This window comes from Anarhichas minor, unplaced genomic scaffold (assembly GCF_050575085.1).
Source record: "Anarhichas minor isolate MPS153535 unplaced genomic scaffold, ASM5057508v1 ptg000014l, whole genome shotgun sequence".
Lineage (NCBI taxonomy): Eukaryota > Metazoa > Chordata > Actinopteri > Perciformes > Anarhichadidae > Anarhichas > Anarhichas minor.
This window is the reverse complement of record NW_027466460.1, coordinates 1,307,797-1,334,403: the sequence shown is the minus strand read 5'-3', so window position 1 is coordinate 1,334,403 and position 26,607 is coordinate 1,307,797. Positions and strand designations below refer to the sequence as shown.

The following is a 26,607-nucleotide window of genomic DNA, read 5'->3' as shown; positions in this document are numbered from 1 at the left end:
TTGGTGCTGGCCGGGGTTTTCATGAAGGCTGAGAGTCCATCAGAGGATTGATAGCAGAGAGAATAGTAGATGAAATCCCAGCTGGTTGGTAGTCACCTATTAGCCTCTGGGATGCACAATTAACTGCTGCTCGCTCCTGAGCGCTGAGGTGCTTAAGAGGTGCTTTAATGGTTGATTAGCAGTCTGTGGGAGCCGCCCTGTGTGCCAAAGGCACCGTCCTCTCCGTTTTATGCCTTTCTGAAAAACCAATTAGCACGATTACAGGGCCTAAGTTCCATTAAACATGAATCACAAAACATTGTTCTCTGGGTTAGCAGCTAACATGAATTGACGGCTGACATGACTTTGAGGGAGCAGTGATTCCATTTTAGCTTTACAGTGTACGAGGACTCATCAGACAGCATCACAGTGGTGATACAGAAAATCAGTCACGCCACTGGAAGGAGATCAAACACTGAGGGGATCGCTGTTGTCTCCTGTTCAGTTGAACACATTCGCAGCATGATGCTTGATGTCAGCCACTGTCTTTGTTGGTTAAGGGACGTCTACTCTTAGGTTAACTCAGAGAAGTGGTTTTAGTTAGGAGGATGTGGAGTTCTGGAATGACTGTAGGGCTGGCTATTGAAACGGAATACTTCTTTGGTACCGATTTGAAATGTGTAATTAATCCAAAAGTGACCCATAATCCAAATGATTGAGGGCCCCAGAGCTGATCAGTACTCCCAGTAGGCCACTGGTAGCTGTGTTTCATTCTCTATCCTCCCCCCAGCCCCCCCCTTTTTGTCTCAATTTCTCCCCTCCACCTCTCGCTTTGACTGAGGAGAGTCTCTCAGTACCTCCATAACCTCCTGTGGGGGGAGAAGAGGTCATCGTCTATTTCTTCTCCGTCTCTTGTTCCTTCAGTCTGTCAGTCCCTACAAAAACACGTGCATACATCACACACAAACCCAGACGGCCCACTCCCACCCAATCTCAGAGTAAGCGGGGGTCTCTGTCAGGACGGCAGGCTAATTTTACCCCAGCCACCAGGCCTGGTGGGGGGGGGGGAACCGAGAGGGAGAGCACATTCGGGGTGTTATTTTGAGTGCCGTGTCGAGGCGTAGGATGAGACTGTAAGCAACCTGAGGGCAGCTTATCAGTGGAGTCAGTGTGTTTGTATTTGTGTGCATGTGACCACCACTCTTACTATGAGAGACACGTACTGGATAATATTACCGGCTCGCTGTAGAGTGATACTGTACTATGGATTGCAAGACATGCAACTGACACACACTCACACACAAACATGCGCATGTATTTCATTTAGTTTGAGGAAAGTAATTTGTTGCTTTCTAACTGACACCAGACAGCATTTTCTTGTCTAAAGCTACAGTAGATGATTCAGCTGTGTGCAGATATGGGCGCAACCGACTACTTTAATGTCTTTATCTTTGAACACACTTCCTGACACACTGAGTAATTAGAACTTCCCTACATTGCCTTCAACTTGTGCAACTGAATTTAAATTGCTCTCTCTCTTTTTTCATCATTATCTTGTTGTCAGACGAGCTGCAGATTCAGCTCTTCTGAGAATTGTTTGCTCACAATTCAGGGATTCAGCTGACTGCAAACTTCGCTGCCACAGGTCTGAGGCCAATTGCAAAGCAAAACACAGTAAGACCATTATTAAGCGCTGTTCTCTCTCCATCTCCATCTCTTTCCAGACAGTGAGATTGTTCCTCCCGACTGCCTACGCCTGCGCTCCTTCACCACAGTGCGCTCCTCCTCTCTCCGGCGTGACGCTGACGACTCCCGTCTGTCCGTCAGCCTGTGTGACCTCAACCTGCAGCAGGAGGATGGAAGCAACGGCCACAATCACTCCCACCGCCACACCCTCCACCTGGCCTCTTCCTCCTCTTCCTCCACCTGTCCCATACCCCAGAACTCCCTGAACTCCCAGCAGTCCTCTCTGCTGCCATCCTCCCTGGAAAGCGACCTCCACTTCCACCAGCTGCGCGGCGCCCACATCAAAACGCTGGACGAGCAGACGGTGGCGCGATCCGAGCACGCACGAGAGGAACGCACTCTCGTCTTCACCAACCGGCCCCTGCGCACCGGAGAAACCGTCTTCATCAAAGTCACCAAGTCCAGCCCGGCACGCTCGGGCTCATTGTCCTACGGCGTGACGTCGTGCGACCCAGCGGTGCTGCGCCCCAGCGACTTGCCTTACAATCCAGAGGCTCTGGTGGACAGGAAGGAGTTTTGGGCGGTGTGTCGGGTGCCGACGCCTCTCCAAAGCAGTGACATCCTGGGCTTCCTGGTCAACCAGGAGGGGGAGGTCATCCTCAGTCACAACGGCACCAATGTGGGCATGCAGGTGTGTGTGGACAACTCCCGCCCACTCTGGATGTTCTTCGGTCTCCATGGGGCTGTGACTCAGCTGAGGATTCTTGGTAAGTGAGCACCACATGAAGTCACAATAAATACTAGGGAGTTCGACAAAAATATTTTCAAGGGTACTGGAGCGATTTATTATCGCATTATAATCGATTTAGGAGAGGCCGAGATATCGAAGTTCAAAAAATGCTGGATTCTACTGGGTTTTTTTCCCGTCCAGTTGCACCGGCCCGTTATGAGAGCCAATCCGCTCCGCCCAACATGCAAAAATATGCATTATTCAACAACTTGAATTTTGGGGAAGTTTTAGGTTTTCAACCACTTTTAAGAGACGTCTTTTTTCATCAACGATGCATATTGCATATTTAATAACGTCACTGTTCGTGTTTAATGTCGTGTGGAAAGAGAGGTTGTTGACGAACATAATTGATACTACACTTCCCACAAAGCAACCAATAGCTTCTCTCCGTTAGACTTTTAAACTCGGTGCACCCGGTTTGTCAGGCTTTCTGTTTGAGCTCGACAAATAAATGGGCGAGGCTCGTATACCAGCTTTGCAGATATATCGGTGTCTGTGCATATGTCGGCCGATAACTAACGAGAAATTGCAATTCAGACAGACCAAACCAGTTTTAAGGACATTTAGAATAAACATGGTTTGTCCACCAATGAGCACTGACGAGATTATTTTTCATTTGTAAAACATTCCACTCGGTCACCTGGTCGCAGTAATGAAAAAAATAATTGTGATCAAGATAATTTATTAATGTTATATGTTTATAATTTTAAAAAAAATACTATCTACTGATTTGTTTTGAAATCCCAAATATTGATATCAGCCTGAATAATCTGGTATTGGTCAGACTTAACTTTCGGTGATAAATTTGTAGTTTCCAAGCCAACAAAATCCTGATGACATCATCACACAGTTATAGAAGACATTACACAACTGTTTTCACAGGCTAGGTGGTATTCTTTGTGCAGAGCACACTGACCTTCATGTGTAAAGTTATCAAATAACTGCGGTTAAATGAAATACATGCAGGTATTCCTGTCTGTAAGAACACTGTCATTCACAAACACAACTACACCGGGAGGATATGGTGACCCTGTCTCCTACAAAATGATGATCCCGTACAACTAAACTGCATTCTCAATTACGTTTCGAGGGAAATACATTTTCTCTTGGATTACAGTCTCAGTTTTAAACACATGGTTAATGTTTTTAAATTGAAACAGTAAAAATAAAAGATGCTGTTAGGTTATTTAAAGGAGCAGTGTCATCTAGTGGTGAGGTTGCAGATTGCAGTGTCCCTTCTGGGCTACTGTAGAAACATGGCGGAACAACGTAAAGCTCATGAACACTCTGAAGTCAGAGGAACCACCGAGTGTCATTCTAGTTTTCTTCTAAATTGCTTCTAGATAGTTCCAGTGGATGTGCCTGCCGTACCCGCTGCCTTTCCAAAACTGTTTAGTTAGTTTATCTGTCTACTTCTGCGACAGCTGAATGTCTGATATCGAGTGCAGTCTTTTCTTGAAAAAATCTCCCAACAAAAATGACAATTTCTACATCCTCAACACACACGGTGCTTGTGAACTGTTAAAACAGGTCAACGTTGACTTACACACAGGACACAAACAGGACACCGACTATGATCAGAAATTTGTGATGCGTCATAAACAAACAATCTGGGAGAATGCGTTTCCCTCAAAACATAATCAACAGTGCACTTTTTGTTGTATGGGAACGTCATTTTTAGGAGACCAGGATGGAAATGGATATGTGGAGGCAACTGAATAAACAGACAGATATATGATAATATAGTACAACACAGTTGTAATAACATAAAATGTGTCTTCAGAGGAGAATAATTGACGTTTATACTGTACATTAATACACACTTACAAATGTCCTCATATCTGCTTACAACTACGAGATGGTGCTATATACCATTTTTGAAATCTTTGTTTACTGCTCAGCTAAATATGGTTTAAAGTTTAAAGTGTTGCTGAGTATTTTAAAAGATAAAAGACAAAGATAAAAATCTGTGTATCAGATGGAAAAGTTTGAACGTTATTTTATTCGCCTCATGTGAGTGTTTTAAAGGGAGTAATAAAAGGGGCCGCTTGCTTTATCTTGTGAATTGTCTCACTTGAAAGAGTAATTTATGGTGGAAAAAAAACAATCCTTTCAGCCCAGCGATGCATCCTGGGTCAGGAACCTACAGATCAGGATATCGATCTTCATTTGGCTGGGCACACCACTGCTGACACCTCTGAGCTATGTGCTGAATTAATTTACTTCCTGGGGTTGAAAATCTATTTGTGCTAAGTGTTGATCGCTCTGACAGTATGTCAATCGAGGGAAACCAACCACGTCTCCCCGTTTGGAAATTACTGCCTGGGGTCATGACCTTCACCAAGGGGTCAAAATATTTACAGACAGGAAGCGTCTACACACATTCATAGGATCAGAGAGAAAAGTGGATGTTCTGTCACGACCCGCGAAGATGAGAAACAGGAAGTGTGAACAGATGTGGAGAGAGGCTGCGGGGGGCCGACAAGATGTCTCAGCGGGTGGACACTTTGCCTGTCAGTGGTGTGCCAAGCATATTGCCTTCCCACGAGATGTGTGTGTGTGTGTGGGGGGCCATTCACATGCTGTGAATGACATTCTAAATGACATTTGTTCCCACATCTGCCAAAGAAAGTCTTTATTTAAGCTAAACTGCCACACAAATTGATTACATGCATGCATACGAGACATTCTTAAAATGATCATTTTGAACAACAAGCTATTCACCCAGTAATAGCAAAGGGTTGACAGTAAAAAGGCACACATATAATACAAAGTGGCACGTTCAGCTGTGGATGCTGTCTTTCCATTAACGCAGCTCTTAAGAGGCACAAAACTGCAAAGGTGTCTCACGTATTTGTCTGTGGAGGAAGAGGCATCTATAAATACATCCTGCAATTCTTCAGTGACAGCAGCGGAAAAGGAAAGCAAAGGTTAAAAAGAGGTTAGAGAGGAACAACATTAGCGTTTGCTAGACATGCAAGAGAGACAGACGCTGAAGACAATCTCAAACCTTTCTCTTGTCAAAAGTCTTGAAACACAATGTGGAAGGATGTTAAACTCTAGAGTAGGGATGTCACGAGAACCAATACTTTGGTAACAAGTCGATACCAAAAGTCTGAAAACGTGACCATACTTGTTCTACGGGGACCAGGGCTCGAGACTAACAGCGTCCCGTCCTTCCCCGGCGGATGAAATAAAAATGTCCCAGATAATGCTACATTGTGAACAACAAATCTGTGTTGAAATCTGCAGATGGAGAGCTAGCTAATGTTAGCTGATAGCTGTTAGCAGCACGTGTCCTGCATGGCTACATAACGGGGCTAACAGCTAACATTCGGAGGTCGCATTGAGTAGCATTAAGATGCGTTCAAGCTCTATCCAGTAAAAGTCACATATTGGGCGAAGCTACATTATAACCTTATCGTGATGTGTTCAAATGTTCAAAAACCGGTTTGCTGAAAAAATATTGGGATTTTATGAGATAGTTGAAAGAGAAAATTGCACTTTATAATGTAAACATCAAATCCTTTTTTTATTATTTGTGTTCAGTTCAATGTTCAATTAGTTCAATAAAACAATGCTGGAAATAATTTCCTTTCTTTCTTTTAGTTCAACAAGCAATGTGTTGTATTTTAGCAGTATACTTTAATATCAGTTTATTTAACACCAGTAATATCAGTATTGTGATATTCAGCGACACTATATTCTCCTCATATCGTGGTGACCTATTCCAAATCTGGTTCTTTGCATGTTACACAAGGGGATTCGCTGTGTTCACTAAGGGCTAATGTTGTCCTCTGTTAGCCTGACCCACTTAACAACAACCGACAGCAAAGTGACTGTGACAACCATGTCAATACAAATGACGGTGAGCTTCATTATACGGTAGCTGTGATGTGTAGAGGGATCAACTCAGCAAATGCCAAAAAAACACAGTTCCCCAACATGAGGATTGTGTTTGTGTCTGCTTGATCCCTTATTTCAGTCCAGTGTTTCCATTTATGTGCTACATTTTCCCTTTAGTAAATGACTCCAGTTGCTCTGCTTCATGGGTTGTTGTTCTGTCTGGGATGTTGTGGTGGATTAGCTGATCAGCTGATCAATCAAGGACAGTGTTAACAGGTTGGTCTCATTCTATCCTCTCAGCAGGGAGCGGCTGGGCTCTGTTAAGATGTAGGAGGACAGGTGAGCTAGTTCTGCAGGAAACAATATTCTTTGATATTTGGTCTTCTCATTGCTATGGATGGGTGTCCACAGACAGAGTGAGATGTCAGCAGTAACTTAGACATCTTGTATTAATGGTGTGTTCGTTCTTCTGTGTGATGTGGAAGTTTGCTGGGTCCAGCTCACCCTTTACTTACCTGGGCAGGTGGTATGTTCCGGTTAGGTCCAATGACTTTCAGTGGAGCAGTGTGAGAGGCTGCAGATTTTTGAAAGTTTTCTGTTGACAAACCAGTAAACTTTCTTGGAGGGGCAGCTCCGCAATTAGCAATTCAGTTTTTATGTGTTTCATCTTCTCTTTACCTTCAAAAGCAAACCTTGCCTTCTTTTCTATTGCAAAAAACCTAAATGTCTAGATCCTGTGTTATCTCACAGAGACCTGCTTTACTGTTAAATTACATTTTTGCTCTGCATCTGTCCATAACAGACTGCCTGTTTGTTTTCTGTGCAGAGAGCGTTGGCAACACAACAACACAGGAAAAGCAGAACAATGGTCGGAGGCACATCTCCTTACCAGAGCAGATCTAAGAATTTCCACTGAGGGGTGAATCATTTTTCATCACTTTCCAGCTGCTTTGAATTAGGAGGCATCTCTTATCTGGCTCTTGCAGCTCTTGATCTATTGCTTTATGTTGACTGGGGAGCAATTTAGTTTTCAGTGAAGCTTAATGAGAGCCATGCCCTCGACTCGGGAGTGAGGGATGTTAAATTTGACATCTTGGCTCTCCCAGTGGACCTCTGCTTTCAGGATGGCAAGATAGAGCAGTCATCACAGAGGCCTCTCACTTCTAACAAAGCATGAAGTAATGGACCTTTCTAATAGGAACATACTCAAACAGATGCATCAGGCTAGCTCGGGTCAGCCAAGAGTGCTCGGACAGGGTAATGATGGTGGATGAGATCAATAGTGCAGTAGTTCTATTAGCAGCAATGGTTCTGGAGGTAATACTTACTTTATCATTGTGAATACGAATTCTGGTTTCTGTTTCAAATCTATTTGAAGTTTGAACTATTCTGTTCAATATACGCGTCTCAGTATAATGAAATGTATACGTTAGGACACATGCATAGTGTGTATCTTTGTGCCTCATAAACCATGTGCAGAACAAAGAACAAATTCAATTCTGTGCTATATTGTCAGAATTTAAGCTCAGAAAATGCACCGTGACTCAGCCTCAGCTGTACTCTGAGCAACAAGCCGACCTTTAGCTGGATACATAGGGTACTATGCTGCACCTTTATACGTGGGTGTTTCAGTCTGAATCTGTGGTTTCTAAGCCCTCCATCCAAAGACATGTCACTTATAGTTTCACCCACCGGGATACACCAGCTCACTGACTGCATGCCACACAGTCTCTATTTTCCAAATATCTCGCAGTAGTGTGATTATGCCAAAGGAAGCTGCAAGCAGACCAGCTGACAGTCGAACTTTAAGAGACAGACATTGAAGGGACCTTGTGCCTTGTGGTGTGGAAGTAGGACACCCATGCAGTGACCCACTTCACATGTATTATAGATTCCATTAAAATGTCAGCGCGTTCATGCTCAAGTGAAACGTCTCACCGCCCACATCCTCGTACACCGCGGCTGCCTCGCTCCTCTCTCCTCCTCTTCTCAACTTCTGTCATCTTTGCTGGTGTCTTGTCTTCTCTTTCAAATTAACTTGTTTTTTTTATCATTTTGGTCATTTTGGTGCCCCCCACCTCTTCGTTTCTACCCCCTCGGTTGTCACACATGTACCCGTGCAGGCATACTGTACATACGGGCGTTCACACAGGCTCAACTACATACATACGGTAACAGGCTCACTAGTCATCGATAATAAAGTGAAACCTGATCATATAGCACTGTGGGCTACTCGAATAATTGTCCATTTTAGTTACTGTAGGTAATCGAGTTCTACAGGCATGAGTCAGCATGTTTACACGTCCTGTTCTCTCAAAGTCGATGTGTTTTCTGAATGTGTTTTTGTGTGTTAGATGTTTAAAATAAGGTCTGTGTTGAACACAAGCTGAAGAGATTTAAATGTTTATATTAAATATTAAATAGGTCAGTAAATGCCCCTCTGGTGAGTTTAGCGGCTTTTAAGTGTCCTAAAGTGTCTAAATGAGACGACTAAACGGCCTCACTAGAACATGATAATGTTCCTGAACAAAACCTTTAAGAATCATAAACATTTGTTTGCCACAGAGGTTATTTTCTACAATAGTCCAAAATCCAATGGAAGAATCTCATTGGCTGTTTGGGAACCAGTGATGATGACTTCCTGTCAGCCGACATGAATATGTCATCCCTGCAGCTCTCTAAACACTCCGACTATGGACAGGGATATGTGTCGTATAAATGTAGCAACATCATCATGCAGAAACCTAGGTTAGCTTTAGAAGGGCTGGGCAAAACAGCATTTTGTCACTTAAACATATGAACTTTGACCAAAATGTAAATGCTCAGATTTGAATGCTTAAAGGAACACCACTGGGATATAAAAACTAAATGACTGGACCCGCCGTTTGAAAGTTTACCCTACCTGTTAACTTTATGATAAACGAATACTGCATTTGCTTCTGTCCTTTACTGCCTTATCTGTGACTGATGTTCAGCAGCATCTTCCTAGGAGAATGCTAACAATAAATAATGACAGACATTTAATCAGTTTGCAGTGCCGGAGGAGTTTGCAGTGCTTTTACATCCTCGAGTCGTGTGTTCCTCTTGGCCTGATACATTGAAGCTGTTTATTTCAGTTTATTTCATATTGTATATTCCTTCAGAGTGCAGAGTTTGATATCAGGAGAGATGAAGTCTGGGTTCAACAGTCCCAGACCTCCTGTTGGTTAGATTGTATTTTCATGTGACTGGACATTAACCAGGAGCAGACTGGGGTTGAGGTGTAGCCTCAGGTGCTAGCTGGGTTAGCTTAGCTTCCATCTCTCCTCCCTCTCGACTCACGTTTGGTGCGGTAGGGCTGGCTGGGTGGCCGCCTCAAGGTCCACTCCCCACGAATGAATCCGATCCGTTCTGAGTGCTCCAGTAGTAAAAACAAATTAAGACAAAATTGTGTTGAAACTCATGGAAGCTACCGGCCGCAGCATCTACATGCTTCACTCTCAACATAGAACATAAATATTCGCTGAACACGCTGCAATACGACGATTTTAGTGACTAAATCACTGAAAAGTGTGGGGTGCATGTCATTTTACATTTCAGAGACGTCTTTCTAGGCATACCGCATGCATTCCTCCATGTAAACAAGCGTTAATGCACGAGTATGGAAGCAAACACACTCTCCTCACTGCACCTATTAAAGTGAACAGCTCAGAGATGTTCGACCGGGTCCTCCCTCCAAAACAGCTCTTTTGTCTTTGAAGATAATATCTCCACGCGGACAGAAGAGACGATTAACATTTCGTGCAGCAGGGGAAGCCATGACCTTAAAGTGCTACTCTCAGAGCTGCTGTCCTCTCATCCGATCTGAACACGTGCACGCAACAGAGCTGAGCCACATTTGTCCCGATACCTCAGAACAAGAGCCACCCATCGTGAAACGCTTTGAGGATACAGCGTCACCAACTCAAACGTTTGCGAGGATCCTTCCTCTCTTTTCGTTCTTTCTGGTGCATGTTAAGTCTATACATGTAACCCCTTCCCTCCCTTCAGGTTGTATTGTAAAAAAGGACCCAAATCTGTGACTCACACAAGCCTGAAGGCTGCGATCCTACGACACACACGTATGCTAAGCCCCAAGCCCTCCACCGTCCTCCACCCCGCATCGCCACCCACCTCCCTCATCACATACTCTGCATACCTCCCATAGATGCTAAAGATGGAAGCATTGCTGAAGTAGTTAGCAGCAGAGATGTGGCCTCAGACGGGCAGCTGTTCACACAGGTCGGTTTGATGTAGTGGCGGGATCAGGGCTGGGCAGCACAGATCCTGCCTCAGCTGCCCTGGATGGCAGTTGCTCGCCTGCCAGGGGGATTAACAGGGAGAGATGGACAAAGGGAGGGAGGAAGGGAGGGGAGAGAAAGAGGACTCGGTTCCAGCGGGGAACCGCTCGTGCTACAGGGCTGCAGGGTGATCAGGCTCAAGTAATCCGATGAGAGGCGCAACATGAGGAGTAGAGTAGCACCTTGTAGAGTGGCACAGTGATTTACTGATCAACACTCACAGCCTTTCTCTAGCTGCTTAGATCTCCTTTTGTAGTGGACCTTTAAGGCCTCAAGAGGCTAAAATAGCATGGAGTCTGTGTCGGAAACAATCGGACAATCAAGCCGACTCAACGTTTCCTCATTCAGCAAGATATCTTACCGGCACAAAAAAAGGTAAAAGCAAGAAAATATAAGGAGGCGTATCTGTCCCTGTGCTTTACAAGCACTATGGTCGGCCAAGAAGAGAGACCCCGGTGTGTTGTGTGTCCTAAAATACTGGCGGCAGACAGTATGAAGCCCACTACATTAAAAAGACACTTGGAAACCCACCAACCCGAACATGTAAACAAGCACCTTGAGTTCAAAAAAAGAAATTGGGAAACTGTCATGCCCAGCAGAGTCACTTTGTAAAAGCTGCATCTGTATGTCACAAAAAGCTTTTATTGAAAGCAATCACAACAAAGTAAATCCACATCAATCATTGCTGGATGTGTTATTTTCGTGTTTGAGAGAACCTGCTGCTAAATGTGGGGAAATATACGTTGTTTGCACTTAAAATAAATAAAATTTATTTTATTTACAAATGAATATGTCAGAAAGCAATTTCCATGTAGTAATAGGAATGTGCCTATGCATAGGAATGTGATCTATGCAGAGAAAGCACTGAGTAACCTCTTGTCTTTGGTCATTATTCTATATGTAAGATTCTTTATTTTCTACAGGTTTGAAAAACCTGTTAAATGGGGAAATGTTTTTAACATTTGAAGTTAATTTTACTTGAAAATATATTGAAGAATGTAATGCAATTAGTATGTCTGAAAGCACTACTTGAAAGCAATCTGAAGTCCAATCTTTTTGGAAATGGATTTTATTATTGCTATTTCTTTTAGAGTTTGGGGTGCGGTGTGGGGGGGGGGCTTACAATGTTCCTATATCATCAAAGGGGGGCTTGACAGAAAAGGTTTGGGAACCACTGCTGTAGATGATCGATTTGCTCTAAATCCGAGAGACTCCATTATTGTTTGGCCCTGTAGAGAAATTGGCCCCTGGCCCCGGGCATCAGTTGTATTGATCACCGCTGGTGCAGATGGGACATTCGTCATGATGTTACTGGTCAGTGTTGATGGTGACATTCACACATGAAATGCTCCTCAGTACGCTTCACCACAGTGGAGCGATGCTTCTTTGAAACAAAGCAGGTCCTGAAATAGGATGGTTAAATATCTAATGAGCACACAGCAGCTGACTTCTGATGCCGTTGTTAGTGTGCTATTTTTTTGACAGCAAGCTTCAGGGAAGGTAATTAAAGTAATCTGCAGCTACGCTGAGACGCAGCAAAGCATTTGATGGGAATTCTTAGTTGGCGATTACATGCTTGCTTTGCCAGAAAGCTCATTTGCATTTAGATTTGGTGTGGCTGGCCTACCTGTGATGGTAAACTATGAAAAGTTATTTCAGATGACAGAGCATTCCACAAGATCAGTGACATTAGGCATTGCCCTCAGGAAACACCTACTGCTGTATTCTATTATCTGTATAAAGCACCACATGTTGCATGTCCCTGATGATACTGTCCTTTTGGGCAAAATGTAATTTTTAAAGCTGCATTAATTCCTTCTTTTTTTTTTCAACCACTTTGGGACCGAGGAATATGACTAATGTGTTAGCAAAGAGACACCTTAGCATTCAAGTGTTTCTGGCCACCTGACAAATTTGTAGTCTAACATTTACTCCACTTTCAGCTCTGTTTTGGTCTCCCAACCACTGAGAGAAGCATCCAGCGTTTCATCTGCTGAACCAACTATTCATTCGCTGGCTGCCAGAAACAAATCAGTTTACGGCCCCTTTCACACTGCACATAGTCCTTTCATCCATTCCTAACATGTAAATATTGATTAGCGCAGCTTCAAGGTCACACGTTCAACTTGTGTTAGTCAATGACTTTGAATGCCGTCTGCCATGCCTGACCTGTGTTTCCAGGCATCACAGGCATTTCAACATGTGTTCACGGAATTCCCATTTGTTTCCCCGACCGTCGTGTCGAGGCAGAATGCGGAACGACTGGAGGATTGCTTTAAAATACACGCTCTAAAAAAAGCAGAGGAGTGATAAATATGTGCACACTGAAAAAAAAGAAGAAGACTGCTCTCACAAATTGGAGTGCTCTCACTGTTCTCTCGTGACTTTAAATGTAACACCTGGATAATGAAAACAAGTTGATTGTGCTCTGGTTCATTGTTTGTATTTTATTGTGGACCAAATGAGAAACAAAAGAAAAACAATAAAAAGAGCAGGCGTCTCCGAGAAGACCTATTAGCTGTAATGAGTTGTGCCTTTATGTCACTTTATATGACACTTTCATTATAATAAGTCATGATTAACCTGCTTTGAGAGCACTCCATGGATGTGTTCTTCTTATTTGGCCTACAGTGTTCATTTCCTTCTCTGTGCTATTTGTTGTTGTTACATCCTGTCACCATGTCGGTCAGCCTGCATTCAGATTATATTCTGACTAATACAATATTCTATCAATCTCCAGTAATGTCACTCAGGCAATTTCCACTATAGATTCATGGCAGCTGGTTACTGAATAAAGTAATTGGCGTTCGGATCAAATCAAACCTCTAATCCCCTCCTTTAATCTGCTCGGACTAGGTTCCACTCACCTCGGGGATCCGCGGACCTCGTCGAACCCCAGCTCGCCCTCCTCCTCCCCACACACTCCCAGTGCCCTGGGCAGTGGCAGCTCTGATCCGGTGCTGAACGGAGGCCTGTGCTCCGCCGCGTACTGCAGCTCAGCAGGGGGTAGGTACACCCGGATATGAGGAGATGCCGCTGCAGAAGCTCAGCATCAATCACACCACAGGGGGGCGTAGTGGAAACCATTATGGGACAGTGAGCAGATGTTAGGAACAATAGTCAGCACTTCATGGTCCCACTGCTGCTGCAGCTGCAGGTATAGGGACGTGTTTGGTTATGTAAATAGACCTGATGCAACCCGTTTGTTTACATAGTGCCAGACATAAACCTGATGAAAACGTCCCACACATGAGAAGTTGCCATTTAGTTTCACTTCATTAACTTAGCTGGATGCCGTTTTCGTGTGAGCTCATCACTTGCTGGATAGAGGGAGGTGTTTTGGATCTTAAATGTACTAAAAGTGTACTGAAATCCACTGACAAAATATGCTGGTGAGTTGGATACATCACCTGCTTCTGACTGGTGAAGGCTAGTAGCAAGTGGTGCAGCTGACATGTCCTAAAAGTGGACACGTTAGCTGCACCCACGGTTGCGAGGAGCAACAAAGAAATATTTCCATTTAAAAGTTATTAATTCTGTAAGTTGACTTAGCTAGGAGGCTAGCTAACCATGAAAGAAGACGTTAAGCCTGCTTGCAAAGCTCTGATTGGTCAACATGTTCTCTAACCCAAACTCGTCTGAACTAACTCTAATGTAAAGCCATCAGCGTCGGTATTAGACGCTCAGAGCCACTGACGCTGTATAAAGAGAGAAAGATAAAGGTGGGTTGGTGGGAGATGAGGCTGGACGGGTTAAACTAACGCAGGAGACTGTTCATGTCCCATGTGACACCCATTATTTTAGTTCTGTTACGTAACAAACAGACTTATTTTACGTGACAAATGTTTCTCTCTACTCGTGATAGATTTACTCATTTCATAAAAAACATACTGTTTTTCTGTGGCTGAGATAAAAAGATTTAATTCCAATTTCTCCACAGGAACAACCCCAAATTCACCAGTCAGCCTCCCCAAGTCACCGACGTTTCCAACGGGCCGCGCTTGGTCCGACGAGTGCTCCATCTGTTACGAGAACCCCGTGGACACGGTCATCTACGCCTGTGGACACATGTGTCTGTGCTACAGCTGTGGCCTCAAACTCAAGAAGATGTCCAACGCCTGCTGTCCCATCTGCAGAAGGCAGATCAAAGACATCATCAAAACCTACCGCAGCACGTAAAGGGGACGGACAGACGGACTCCCTCAGAACAGCAAGATCAGGGGAAGACGTGTCGAAGTTCAGGAAATATGAACTCTGGGACTTTAAATTTGGTTTATTCACAGAATTGTTTTGTTCGTTCGAATGACCTTTTCCAAAGTCGGTACCGCCTGGCTGGAAAGGTCTCTTGTCCCTGCAGAGGTGGCATATGACGAGGTCGGCGGTTCCACTGAGAACTTTCTTCGAACCAGAAGCGTTTGCTCTCTGCTGGGATCTTTGGAAGACTGTGAACGAGAGGACTGAAGAACTGAAACAATTCCAAAAATGATTTCATTTGTTGAGCCATGTTTTTAGGGACTGTCACCCCCAGTTTGCACCGAAGCAAACGAGTGACTTTGGAGCTGAATGTGTTGATAACCGTTCTCTCTGAGGACGACTGAAGCTCTGACTTAGTTCTGACAGGTTTTCACCTCAGTACGTCACAACTTGTGTCTGTGTGTTACTGAGCATTCAGTCTGGAGCGATGACGTGGTGGATCTCTGTGACTGTCGTGGTGATTATCAGTGAGTGATGTGCGTAGAGGTGGAAGGCGGAACTGAGTATATAAATTAGGATTGTAACACCTCTTGTACTCGTATAATCTAATGTACCTTTATGGTAGTTCTATTGCAAATGTCGGTGGTAGCTATATCGTTGTGCTAGCTAGCAGCTTGCTCTGCAATGTGGTATGTTGCACTGAAATCAGCATCGTCCTCTCAGAAACGCCCCGTTAGGGTAAAGACATTCATCGGTTCAAACAATCCACAAACCTGCGTCCAGCAGACTCAGCAGCTCTGAATCTATGACAGGAAACAGGAAGTGATTTTGGATTCTCCTCAGGGCCAACAATCTTTTTACTATCCTCCCAAACTTTACCTACATCACGCCTAACACACTGTGAGCGCTCATGACGAATGGACAGGTGCTCTGAAATAGTTCCCATGACAACGCAGGAGTCAAAGGATCGTTGCCATGGTATCAGAAGCCGCCACAGATGCAGCGCAGCCTCCTGCCTTAAACCAGAGGAGGCTCATGTGGATGTGTCATTTATGTGGTTCCTGCCATTGACACATTACCAAATAATGCTGTTGTGTGGCACAAAAGGTTCACTCAGAGGAGAAACAAAGCACACACATCTAAAAGAAATATTTTTGTAACATAAATTCACAACATTTCCAATATTTCCAAAGGTCATCAAACATATATAAAATGTTTGATGACCTTTGTGACAGGCCTTTCACCAGCAGCAAAAATCCATTCATATTTTGAATATTTGTGTGATTGCTATCCCCTGATTCCACTACAAAATGTCTTGATACGTCCCCCAGAGATTTCACCTTCATAGACAGCAACTCGGCAGTAAGCCATAGCTTATCACAGGAGAGCCCGCGCTGAGAGACGGTTGTCTTTTTTTCAATGACACTCTACTTCCTTCTGTAGATAGTCAACACACGGGGCTCAAACCTTTGCTGCTATGCTATTTGCCAGCTGCCCGCTCTGGGCGAATGCTGTCAGTGATGTTTCACACATCCCTCCTCCCACATTACACTTTGATTACGCTACTGCTTGAAGTGTTAATTCACAATTTGAATGTTACCTTATGTATTTAGAGAGATTAATGATTTTCATCAGTGTGCTTGATTTGAAACAAAAAAAACAAAGAAAAAAATGTTTTGTCTGTTTGTTTGTTTTCAAGTTTCCTCCTTATTGATAATCATGATTCTAAGATTTGTTTTCCTGTTTTTACATTCTTGTTCTCTACTAGTGAGAATATAGAGTTTCTCGTACCGTGCAGCAATAAGACATATTGCAGTACACAATCAAAAGCCCGTTGCTTTGGGGTGCAAGATATAAACTCTTGAATTTTGTGAGCTCTTTTTTGGGAATTGATCTTCTTGTGTATTAACCTATGTTAGGGAGCCCTACTACCCATTCTTTAAGTATATATCTTGTCATTATTGGGTCTGGAAGCCATCTCTGAATGGTCATGATAAATGTCACTTTATAAAGCTACTGATTGTAATATTGTTCATGTTTAGGCCAGCGTTGCTCTCTGAGACTCAACCACGGCATGTTTTCTTTTGACACTCCGACCAAATTGAATCATTGATTATTTTGTTTTGTTTTCACATCACATAAATGTAAGTCCTGGACTTTCTAAAAATGTACATCTATACATTTCTGGACCATATGAATTGATAAACACACACCAAGCCAAAAACCATTTGGCTGAAGATTTTCATCAGTGTACATATACATACCTTTTTACTGAAGGTATTTTTATTTTGTATTATTTGTTTGCATCCAGAATACTCCGCAGGCTCCTTGAATGTAGCTGATCCTGTCATTGTACTATTTATTTGTCCATCACTGACGTGTGGACTAAGTGTTTGCTTTCTCTTTGTGTACGGCCAATCACACAGCAGCACGTTTAGAGATGCTCTCTGTAGATCTTAGTACTTTTTGTCATGCCTGAGTAATCTGTTCACTCTGTGTGAACATGGGGACCAACAGTAGACGAGCGTCCGAGTGGAACGCTGTCAGTGTTGGTGTAGACTGGAACCATGTATATATATCTAGATATATAGATCTAGATCTAGATCTATATATAGATCTATATAGACTCAACTGCTGAAGTACTTTACAAACCTGTATTCTCTTTTTCTTTTGAAACATCACGTGTTTGTTCGTGAACGCTGTTCAGTGCGAGTCGGATGATTGTGGTGAATAAACTTTCCAGATGTGTTTGAGCTGTGTTGATCTCGTGTTTCACTCGGTGAGAGCTCAGATGTGCACAGTTCGTTCATGAGGGAAATAACACACTGACACAGATACATGCATTATATTCCCTGTCAGGTGATTTATCTTTTCTACTACTTTGGGGCAGTGCGACAAGCTGTGGACACGACACTGACAATCAGGCAATCCCCTTCAAGTTGTCGTGACTACATGCTAGCTAACGGTCGTTTAGTGTATTTGCACAAGCTCAGATATATATATTTGATGACTTAATCAGATGGATTTTATAAACATTGAGCCTTTAACGCAGTGCTCTCACCCACTCTACACCCACACCGTTCCATGACAAGTGAGCAAACTCCATCTGCTGATGAAGAACGAAGCCAGTAAGTGGACCTTGAGCGAAGATTGTTTTGTCAACTACTGATGCAAAGGTCAAGAGTGAACTGTTAAAACCGCATTACTGTCTTTAACAGAAGTAGTGAGTCTTTCTTTTTGTCTCTTGTCTCATGTATAACTGCACTTATGAGACTGTGTTAGCTTCAAACAGTTGCTACATTGCCTCCACTTCACGTTATGTTCCATGGTATTTCTTCTTTGCTGGTTTAACAACGGACATCCTAAATGGAGTGTTGATCGTGTTTGTATGCACTTGACCTTTGACACTGGCGCCTAAAGAAGGCAGAATGTGAGTTGGCCTGAAACAGATGTAGCCAGCCGTGCCCTTTGAGGTCTGTGTGAAACACAAAGTTGAGTGGTGTGGGGGGGGGCTGCCCTGCCCTCTGTTACATCATGTGCTGCGGCCTCTGTCCCAGCCACAGCTGCGGGGGGGCTTTACAGTGACCGGTAGGGGATTAGGAGATCAGTGGACATACCTGCACCCTAAACTGTAGATGTGCTCCAACCAAATTGACTGCACTACAAATTCTTCAGGCACCTCAACCAGATGTCTTTTCAGAGCTCCTCGATAGACATCCATCTGTAATAGACCGACTCGTGACATGTCAATATCAAAGAAGAGGCTAAAGGAGATGAATACAATGAGTGATAATCTCAGGAAAAGAACAATCCAGACCAGAGTATCTATTTCATGTTATTGTTCATCTGAGTCATCATCGTTCAATGTTGTCAACCAATCGTATTGGTTCTGCCGTATAAAAAGTGCCAATCTTAAAAGAATTCCGTCGGGAGACTCAATGTCAACGTACAGACTTTGTAACGTGCAGGTCTATTCAGATGTAGATGTGTCCGTCCTCTCAACACTGGTGCTGTTTGGAGGAAGGCTGCAGCCAGACCGGCTCCAGACAGCCATCTAGTGGACAGACTTTGGTATGGTCACAGCATGAAGGGTTCAGTTAAAAAAAAAAAGATTACTTTGGATAAAATGAATTACCTGTTTGACCAAAAAATATTAACTCAAGGTCCACTGACCAGCTTTTTCCGGAGCTTTCACCAGCATCTTAAGGTCTTCTTCAGTGGACGGATAAGAACAGTCTCCATCACACTGAACCAGCTGTTGCTATGTGAAACAAAGTCCATCCTTAAGTCTGACAAAAGCTAGCTGATGGCGCTTGAGACAACTTGTTTGTTTGTCTTTACCACTAGCTGAAAGGTCGGCCATCTTTTTTTAAAGGTTTAATATTTACAAAATACAACTGATTGAAGCTGCACTAATCAATATTTTCATATTAACAATGGGTAAAATGACAATGTAAAATGTGTGAGGTATCACTCGTGGTTCCAAAACCGTCACCTGACTGCAGTTTCTCCCTTCTACAGAGCCTGTTAGCATCTTTACACTAGTGCTTAAGCTCTGATAAACCCACTGTACACTACAGACAGAGCTAACAGCAAGCTAGCGAACATAGCGCAGCATTTAGCAGCTGAAGAGACAGATATCTGAGGGGACACAAACTGAGCTAACTAGCTACTAGTGGAGTGAATATTGGACTAACCACCTCAGGACAGAAACACATTTATATAGTATATATACAGCCATGACATAATTATATAATCATAATGTACTACTGGTAGCATCTGAACAATGCTTTCAGTTAAAATAAACCCAGAATGGTTGTGTTTTTGTGAGCGTACAATGAGCCTTCATCTCTACGTAGGGAGCAGGTCCTCTAATCATCTAGTGTGCTCCTCAGACCTGTAGGCCTTTGGCTGTCAGAGGTGATTAGGACACAGGTGTAAGCATATATTTCATGTAACTTTGGACATAAATGATGAATCTCTCCACACACGTTTGGATACAGGAGGGACAAAATTCTTGTCTCTCGTCTTTAGTGGGAAACCGGGGCCCCGAGAGCTCGTTCGTCTTCATTCATCGCTCTCAACCTCCTCGCACTTTTCTCCCATAACTCATATCTCGCTATATATATATATATATACACACACAACCAGCTGCATTGTTCTGCCTGTCCACATCTAAACTCACTTAATCTGGCCGGCACAATAAGGCGAATAAAGATAAATGTCTCACTCTGTAATATTACTGTCACATACCATCTATCACCACGAGCAGAGAGCGGGTCCGCTGCTCTTTATCTGCAGTGGCAGATGCGACTGGAAGTGTGAGACGAATGAAAAGGAGTCAGAATAAAACAACAGCGATAATACATTTAATATTGTTCCTCTTTTGGGCGATGCGAGATACAATGTAAACATGTACAAGATACAAAAAAAAGAACAAGACTTGTCAAAATGAAACGGGAGATAAGAAAATGCCCTGTATTCAAAAGGAACGCACATGTGCAGGGTGTCTCAATCAGAAAGGACTTGTCCTCGTGCACCAGTGTACAGTATAGGGGTGAGTTGGACAGATAGGTGCGCGGCCCTGTCACCATGCATGACTCCTGATTGGAGGATGAAGCCTCTCAGTCTCCTCATGGCATATCTTTTGAAAACAGGGAGCTTGCAAGAGTGAAACACAATCTGCATAACAACAATAGTAGTAAAACGAAGAAAATAACAGAAAAGCACCTTCCTTTGGTCCAACTCCAGGCCTCCACCTGTTATTGTGTGTGTTCGAGTGGTCGACATGCTGGTAACGGACTGTTTTTTTGTCAGAACTGACAGATCAAGAGCTCGATGGCGTTGGGTTTCCAGAGTTTCTTTGTTTTTTTTGGCACACTGCTCTCCACTGCAGGGCGGTGACAAATTCTGTTTCTGTAAATGCAACATCCAGGCTAAAACAGGCTGCACCTCCTCATGAATCAACAGCTATCACTTTGGACAACTCGACCTCCAAAGCATGAATATGGCACCAGAGGCTTCCCACGCAGAGCGCAGCAAGGCGCAGTGTTCTTGATGAGGACGCTGTTCGACGCCGGAGTGTCGTCTGACTGGCAAAGGTTAATTAAGACGCACTGATGTGCTAATTGGAAACCGGGATTCAAACGGGGACAAAGAAAGGTGCCACAGAGACACATGCTGCGCGCCTCGTTCCTCCACACAGCCTGTTTTTCTGCAGCTCCCGCTGATCCCCCCCGCTGGGGCCTCAAACAACTGTGACTCTGAGAAGGAAGTTTTCAGAATGACAAATAATAATCAGCGTTCCCTTCTTCACTAGGCCTGGCCCTGCAGCTTCGCTTACTCTTCTCTTTCTTCACTCGCGCTCAAACTAAAACTTAATGTTAATTAAAAACCTACAAAATCATCTCCCTAAATACCTCCACCCTGCTCCCACACACGTACTAAAACTTACTTATCAAACCTACCCCGTCCTTCTATCAACACCAGCCTTCATAAGACCTTTTGATTTCTTTCTATCATCAATGAACGCTTGTCTCATTAGATGTGAGCAAACGCTTCCTATCCTGCTACACTTTCACAACATTCTATCATTTCTCTCAGCAGCAAAAGACACTGAGGAATAAGACAGAAAAAGGGGGACATGGAATCCAACGTGTGAAGCCATTTTTTTGTGTCTTATTCCATAAAAAAAACAACAACAACCGTATAACACCAAGCTCACACCCTCAGGGCCTGCAGAAGATCTGAAGACACTGACAGTAAAATAAGCTACAAGCAGATGTTGGATCAGTTTTTTAAATGTTATTCCATAGAAGGAGTGAGACTGAGAGAAGCGGCTGAACTCACTCGTCTCTCACCGACTTGCAGAAGGATCAATTAAATCATCGTTTGGAGGAACGAGATCTGGGCTCAAGATCTACCCCCCCCCCCCCCCCCCCCCCCACAACTGCGCCTATTAAAGCAGAGCTCCTCTCACCTCACTCTCACCTTGTCTCCTAGAATCCCCTACCTGATCCATCTTGTGCCTCCCTGCATCCTGCACTCCCAAAATCTCCTCCTTGACCCCTAAATTCTCTTCTCTCGAGTGCACCTGCAAGCAATCCATCTCCTCGTGCAAACACACACACACACACCCGACCCCTCCTAGAGATCTCAATCCTTTTTCAGCGGGAATAGACTGCTTATCTGTGTCGAGGAAGGAGGGAGAAGGAAGGAAGAGAAGCGCAGAGAGGAGGAAAACGCCTGCGGCAGCAGCTGGGGGGTTTTGGGATTAGTGTTTAAGGTGCTTCACGCCTGAGCGGTGTCGCCCATCTGCTGGAATAAAAAGAGAGCGGGGTATGAAGCAGGGTGCGGGCGTGGCGGAGCCGTCTCACCCTGCTGGTTCTCCGGGGGAATATGTCGAGAAACTCATGTATATATATTTCCTCTGGTGTGAATGACTCGTCCTGATGAATGCAAAATACATTACCGCCGCCAATGTGGCTAACAGAGGCCGAGCCCATTGAAGAAGGAGCCCGTCACTTAAAGGAGCAGTTAGACATGTTTTGTGAAATACACTAATTCACTTTCATGCAGAGAGATAGATGAGAAGATTGATAGCACGCGCTCATGTCTGAACTGTAAACACCAAACTGAGAGCCAGGAGACAGTTAGCTTAGCTTCACAGATGGCCTGCTTCTGTCCACAGAAAGCCAAAGAAACTCCCGTCTTCAGCAGATGAATGTGGAAAGAGCATTCTGCACATCAGTGAGTGACAAAAGACCAAACACACTGTCATCCATCTTCTCGTCTAACTCTCAGAGAGAAAGCAAATCAAGATATTTCTATTCCTTTAAGGTGACGTTTAAAGTCCGGGTAAAGCAAAAAAATAAAAATAATAATAATGTTTTGAGAACACCCCGCCAAATGAAATGATTTTTTAAAAAAACAGGAAGTTTATAAAATGATGTTTTAGGATGGTGATGAAAGAAGCAGTATGTTGTGCTCTGAAGGCTGGTTACATCTGGACAGCTACACACACACACTGCAGAATGTTACCGTGCATGTACTTTGTGCAGCCATGATTTCAGGCTCCTCAACACTTCAACGGTCTGCACTATAGTCAGCACTATATTCGTTTTGAAACAAATCTCAGATTCGACTTTAGCCGGACTTGAACTGCAAACTCTCCCGACAAAAGGATTCATGGACTCCAGCCTTATTGGCCTGTACATACAGGAAGTCGTTAGCACGATGACGTACCTGTCACACATGGATAAGGCAAAGAGAAAAATAAAGGCTTTTCTATTTTTTTTGGCGTACATCCTGGAAGCTGATAGATTGATGTGAAATGGCCTGAAATCTCCCCGCTCTTGTTTACTCTCCCGTCCTCCAAATGTCACCTTTCACCGCGGTGATTGGTGAGGAGAACGTCTGACTCGGCTCCACAGAGGAGGACAAACGTAGAGAGGCATCGCGTAGGTGCAGAGAGGGACACACTCCACAAAGCAAACAACAACAAAAGAAGAAGAAAACAACAACAACAAGACAAAAAAACAGAAAACTATCAAAATTCCATTCAGGCACGAACGTGACAGCTCAGAGCAGGGCCACTGAGGCCCCTGATGATGGGCCCTTGACTCTCCGTCTATGAAGAAGACCCCTGATGGCTGTAATGTCAGTACAGAAGGGGGTTCTGCCATGCACAGTCACAAAGCACATGTCCACCGCTGACTCTCATGCTGTCCTTATAAAAGTCAGGAGACGATGAGACGTCACACTTTCGGTCCAAGGAGTCCTCATCGCTATCAGGGCCTCTCACATCGGCTCTTTCAGATCGACCTCTAACGATACACTTGAAATGACGGTGAAAGCTCACGCCTGGCAGTCTGACTGGGAATATCTACTCCTGCGATAGTATCCCTCTTGTTGAAGCATGATGCCTTTCTGATCTATTGCACATTTCCTCACGGTTACATTTCAGAAGTTGGGGTTGAAAAAAGGGAAATTGGAGAAAAAGAAGAAGGTAACAGCTTGATTAAAGACAGATGCTATACAGGTAAGTGTAAGCCTCTCACAGAACAATTCCCTTACTGTTTCAGTAAATTCAGATCAATCAAAAGAAGCAATATGCAATAATAATAATAATAATATGTGCTGGAGCGAAATGTACAAAGTGATTGAACACATTTACATAATGCCTTCGTCTGGATGGGAGGGGGCCTTGTTTACAATCGTAGTATTCATCCACATGTGGTTAGATTTAGATTTTCCATATTCTACAATGAATGCAAAAATCTCAAACATTCCTACTAAATTATGATATTTTCAATTATTTTGTCGTCTGACTGGCTTTACAGTAATATTTTGAGTGGGGGAATAAGGCGATTGTCAAACCTTGATAAAATATAAAACTATTCATAATAAATATATTTAAAATCCGGCATTATGTAAAGCACAATAAAGATGAAGGAAGTGCCCGTGATTTGCTAAAGTTGCAGCACACAGCATGAAGGAAAAATAGAATTTATAATTAATAATTATTATTGCCCAATACAAAAAAAATCATAGCTGCACTGAGATTAATAAAATTATAAAAATAAAACAGAAAATTCTGTACAGTTTTTGGTCACTGACCAGCAGTGCGTTTCTTCTTACACTGAGGCAGGACGGCCGGTAAGCCTCGGGGATGGGACAGAGATACTGATGTAGTACCTCTGACCTCCCACTAGAGGGCTCTACTTCTCCAATTCTAGTCACACTTTGCCATGGTCGCTGTCACGGACAGAGCTCCACCTCTCATTTGAGGTGATGGGGAAAAAAAGAATGGAGAGAAATTAAATAATTACAAAAATGTTTTTCAATAAATTAAATGCTGAGTATTCACTGCATCTTCACATTAATGCACCATAGATCAGGTTTAGAGTGCACTAAATCACAAAACAGAACCACTTCGTTCCTCGTTATTGTCACCGTGTGATCACAGAGTAACAAATTGACAAACAGCGATAACTGCGATCGAGCAGGTACTGTGCTTTGTTAATACTGTGGTACTGTCCAGCAGAAACGTAATGACACCTTAGTGTTCAGCCTCATACAGAGAGCTCACACCGCTCATTAGAAAATGTATTTCAGCAGTCTTCAACATCAGCCATTTGAATTTTGAAAGTTAAGATTTTAGCTCAGAATGTCACTTTCTCATATTTCACTTCTGCATATGCAGAGAATTATTTTGAACTTGACACTCTTTAAGAATTGATAAGTCTTATTTATATGATATGATATATGATATGATACCCAACTATAATTTGAAAGATGTGAAAAAATACTTTGGAAACTTTGAAACAAATCTATACCCTATGCTATGTTGTCTTCTACAGTATGTTATGTGTAAAACTAATACTGCACAGCAATATCTAATATTATAATGTACTTGTTTACTTCTAGTTTTAGAGATCTGTAATTTTGAGAAAATGAATCAAGTGCTTCCAGATACAGATTTGTCTTAGTTCATAAAACTCGTTTTTAGGCATTTTGTTGAATACACTGTATTACTTACTATAAAATCACAAAAGTAGCCAATGAAATGACATTTGTCTTTGGTTTGATCACATTTTGGGATAAATTCTATGCAAATATGTCCCTGGACGTCAATTATTTCACCACATTTCCAGTACTTGTTCAATACATCTCTGTAACAGTGGTAAAACTAAATATGTGCACCTAAAATCACTGCAGTAAACCTAAACCTTTGTAATTGTTTTCATCTTTTGAGGTTATTAGCTGGTTTTGTTCGAGAGAGAAACTCACGAGTTGTTCTTTGATTTTCCAGAAAACTAAAAGATCTGTTATTTTCAAGTTTCACAGGTATATTTTTATACATTTGCTAATTGAAAGCATTAATATCAACAAATCTTTCTTGGGCTCGGGGGTTCTAAGACAAAACGATGCCAATTCATGAAAGCTGAGAACCTCCTGCATATTGGTGTCAGATGGTACGTGACACGAGGCAGGAGCTTTAACTTTTCAAATTGTAGGCTGTGGGTGAAAACAGATGTCACAAGAAAGCAGAAATAATTCTCTAAGATTTGCATCAAATCAAGACATTATAACATGAACAATGAAACTAAATAAAAAAATACGGATAATGAAATTAAAATGATGTTTTAGTTTGCTTGATGACTTGCGCCTTAAAGCGAATAAATTCTCACTTAAATCTGTTTTTTATTCTTAAATTTGTGTTGGACCAATTACAGCTCTCTAGTTCGAAACTTTGCACTTTGTTTGCACTCAAAAGTGTAGCTCTTAATGTGCTATGGAAATACTCCTGGTGGTCTTCGTAGGCCTATGGCACTCTAAAAGATTTGGTTGATTTAACGTTTTGCCGTCCACCATTAAGACCTCCATTCAGGTGATCAAATACAAAAGGCACTTATCGGCCATCAGCGTCAGTGATGGGCAGGAATGAGCATAACCATTTTGCTGCTTCTCACTACATGATGCAAACCTCTTTAAGAGGTTATCACTCCCATTCATACCATGTTCTATCTAAAAGACACCGTCCTCTTCAAATTCCTTCTCTCACGGATGACCAATCCCACATTCCTGTCTCTCATTCCCAGCCAAAATATTTGAATTCTTTACACAATCTTTAGTAAACCAGCACTAAAAGTGTCCTTCCTAATCAGATTAAAATATCTGTCTTTTTACACGCAGTCGTCAACGTACATTTTCATGGACATATTGCTTACATGAGAGTGCGGGTAACATTCTTAAGGAGTGATGCCACCAACGTCCTTGAAGACATCAAAA

At 43.0% G+C, this 26,607-nt stretch overlaps 2 protein-coding genes across 2 annotated transcripts in view; both read left to right on the top strand.

Moving 5' to 3' along the window:
* neurl1aa (neuralized E3 ubiquitin protein ligase 1Aa) overlaps positions 1 to 14,799 on the top strand; it is a 39,154-nt gene extending 24,355 nt beyond the window's left edge. The window contains exons 4-6 of the mRNA XM_076091976.1: positions 1,704 to 2,432; positions 13,477 to 13,626; positions 14,561 to 14,799. Coding sequence (XP_075948091.1) covers positions 1,704 to 2,432; positions 13,477 to 13,626; positions 14,561 to 14,799 — 1,118 coding nt within the window. The remainder of the gene's footprint in view (positions 1 to 1,703; positions 2,433 to 13,476; positions 13,627 to 14,560) is intronic.
* Positions 1 to 26,607, top strand: part of LOC142949414 (STE20-like serine/threonine-protein kinase) — a 254,312-nt gene that overhangs the window by 116,860 nt on the left and 110,845 nt on the right. The window lies entirely within an intron of this gene.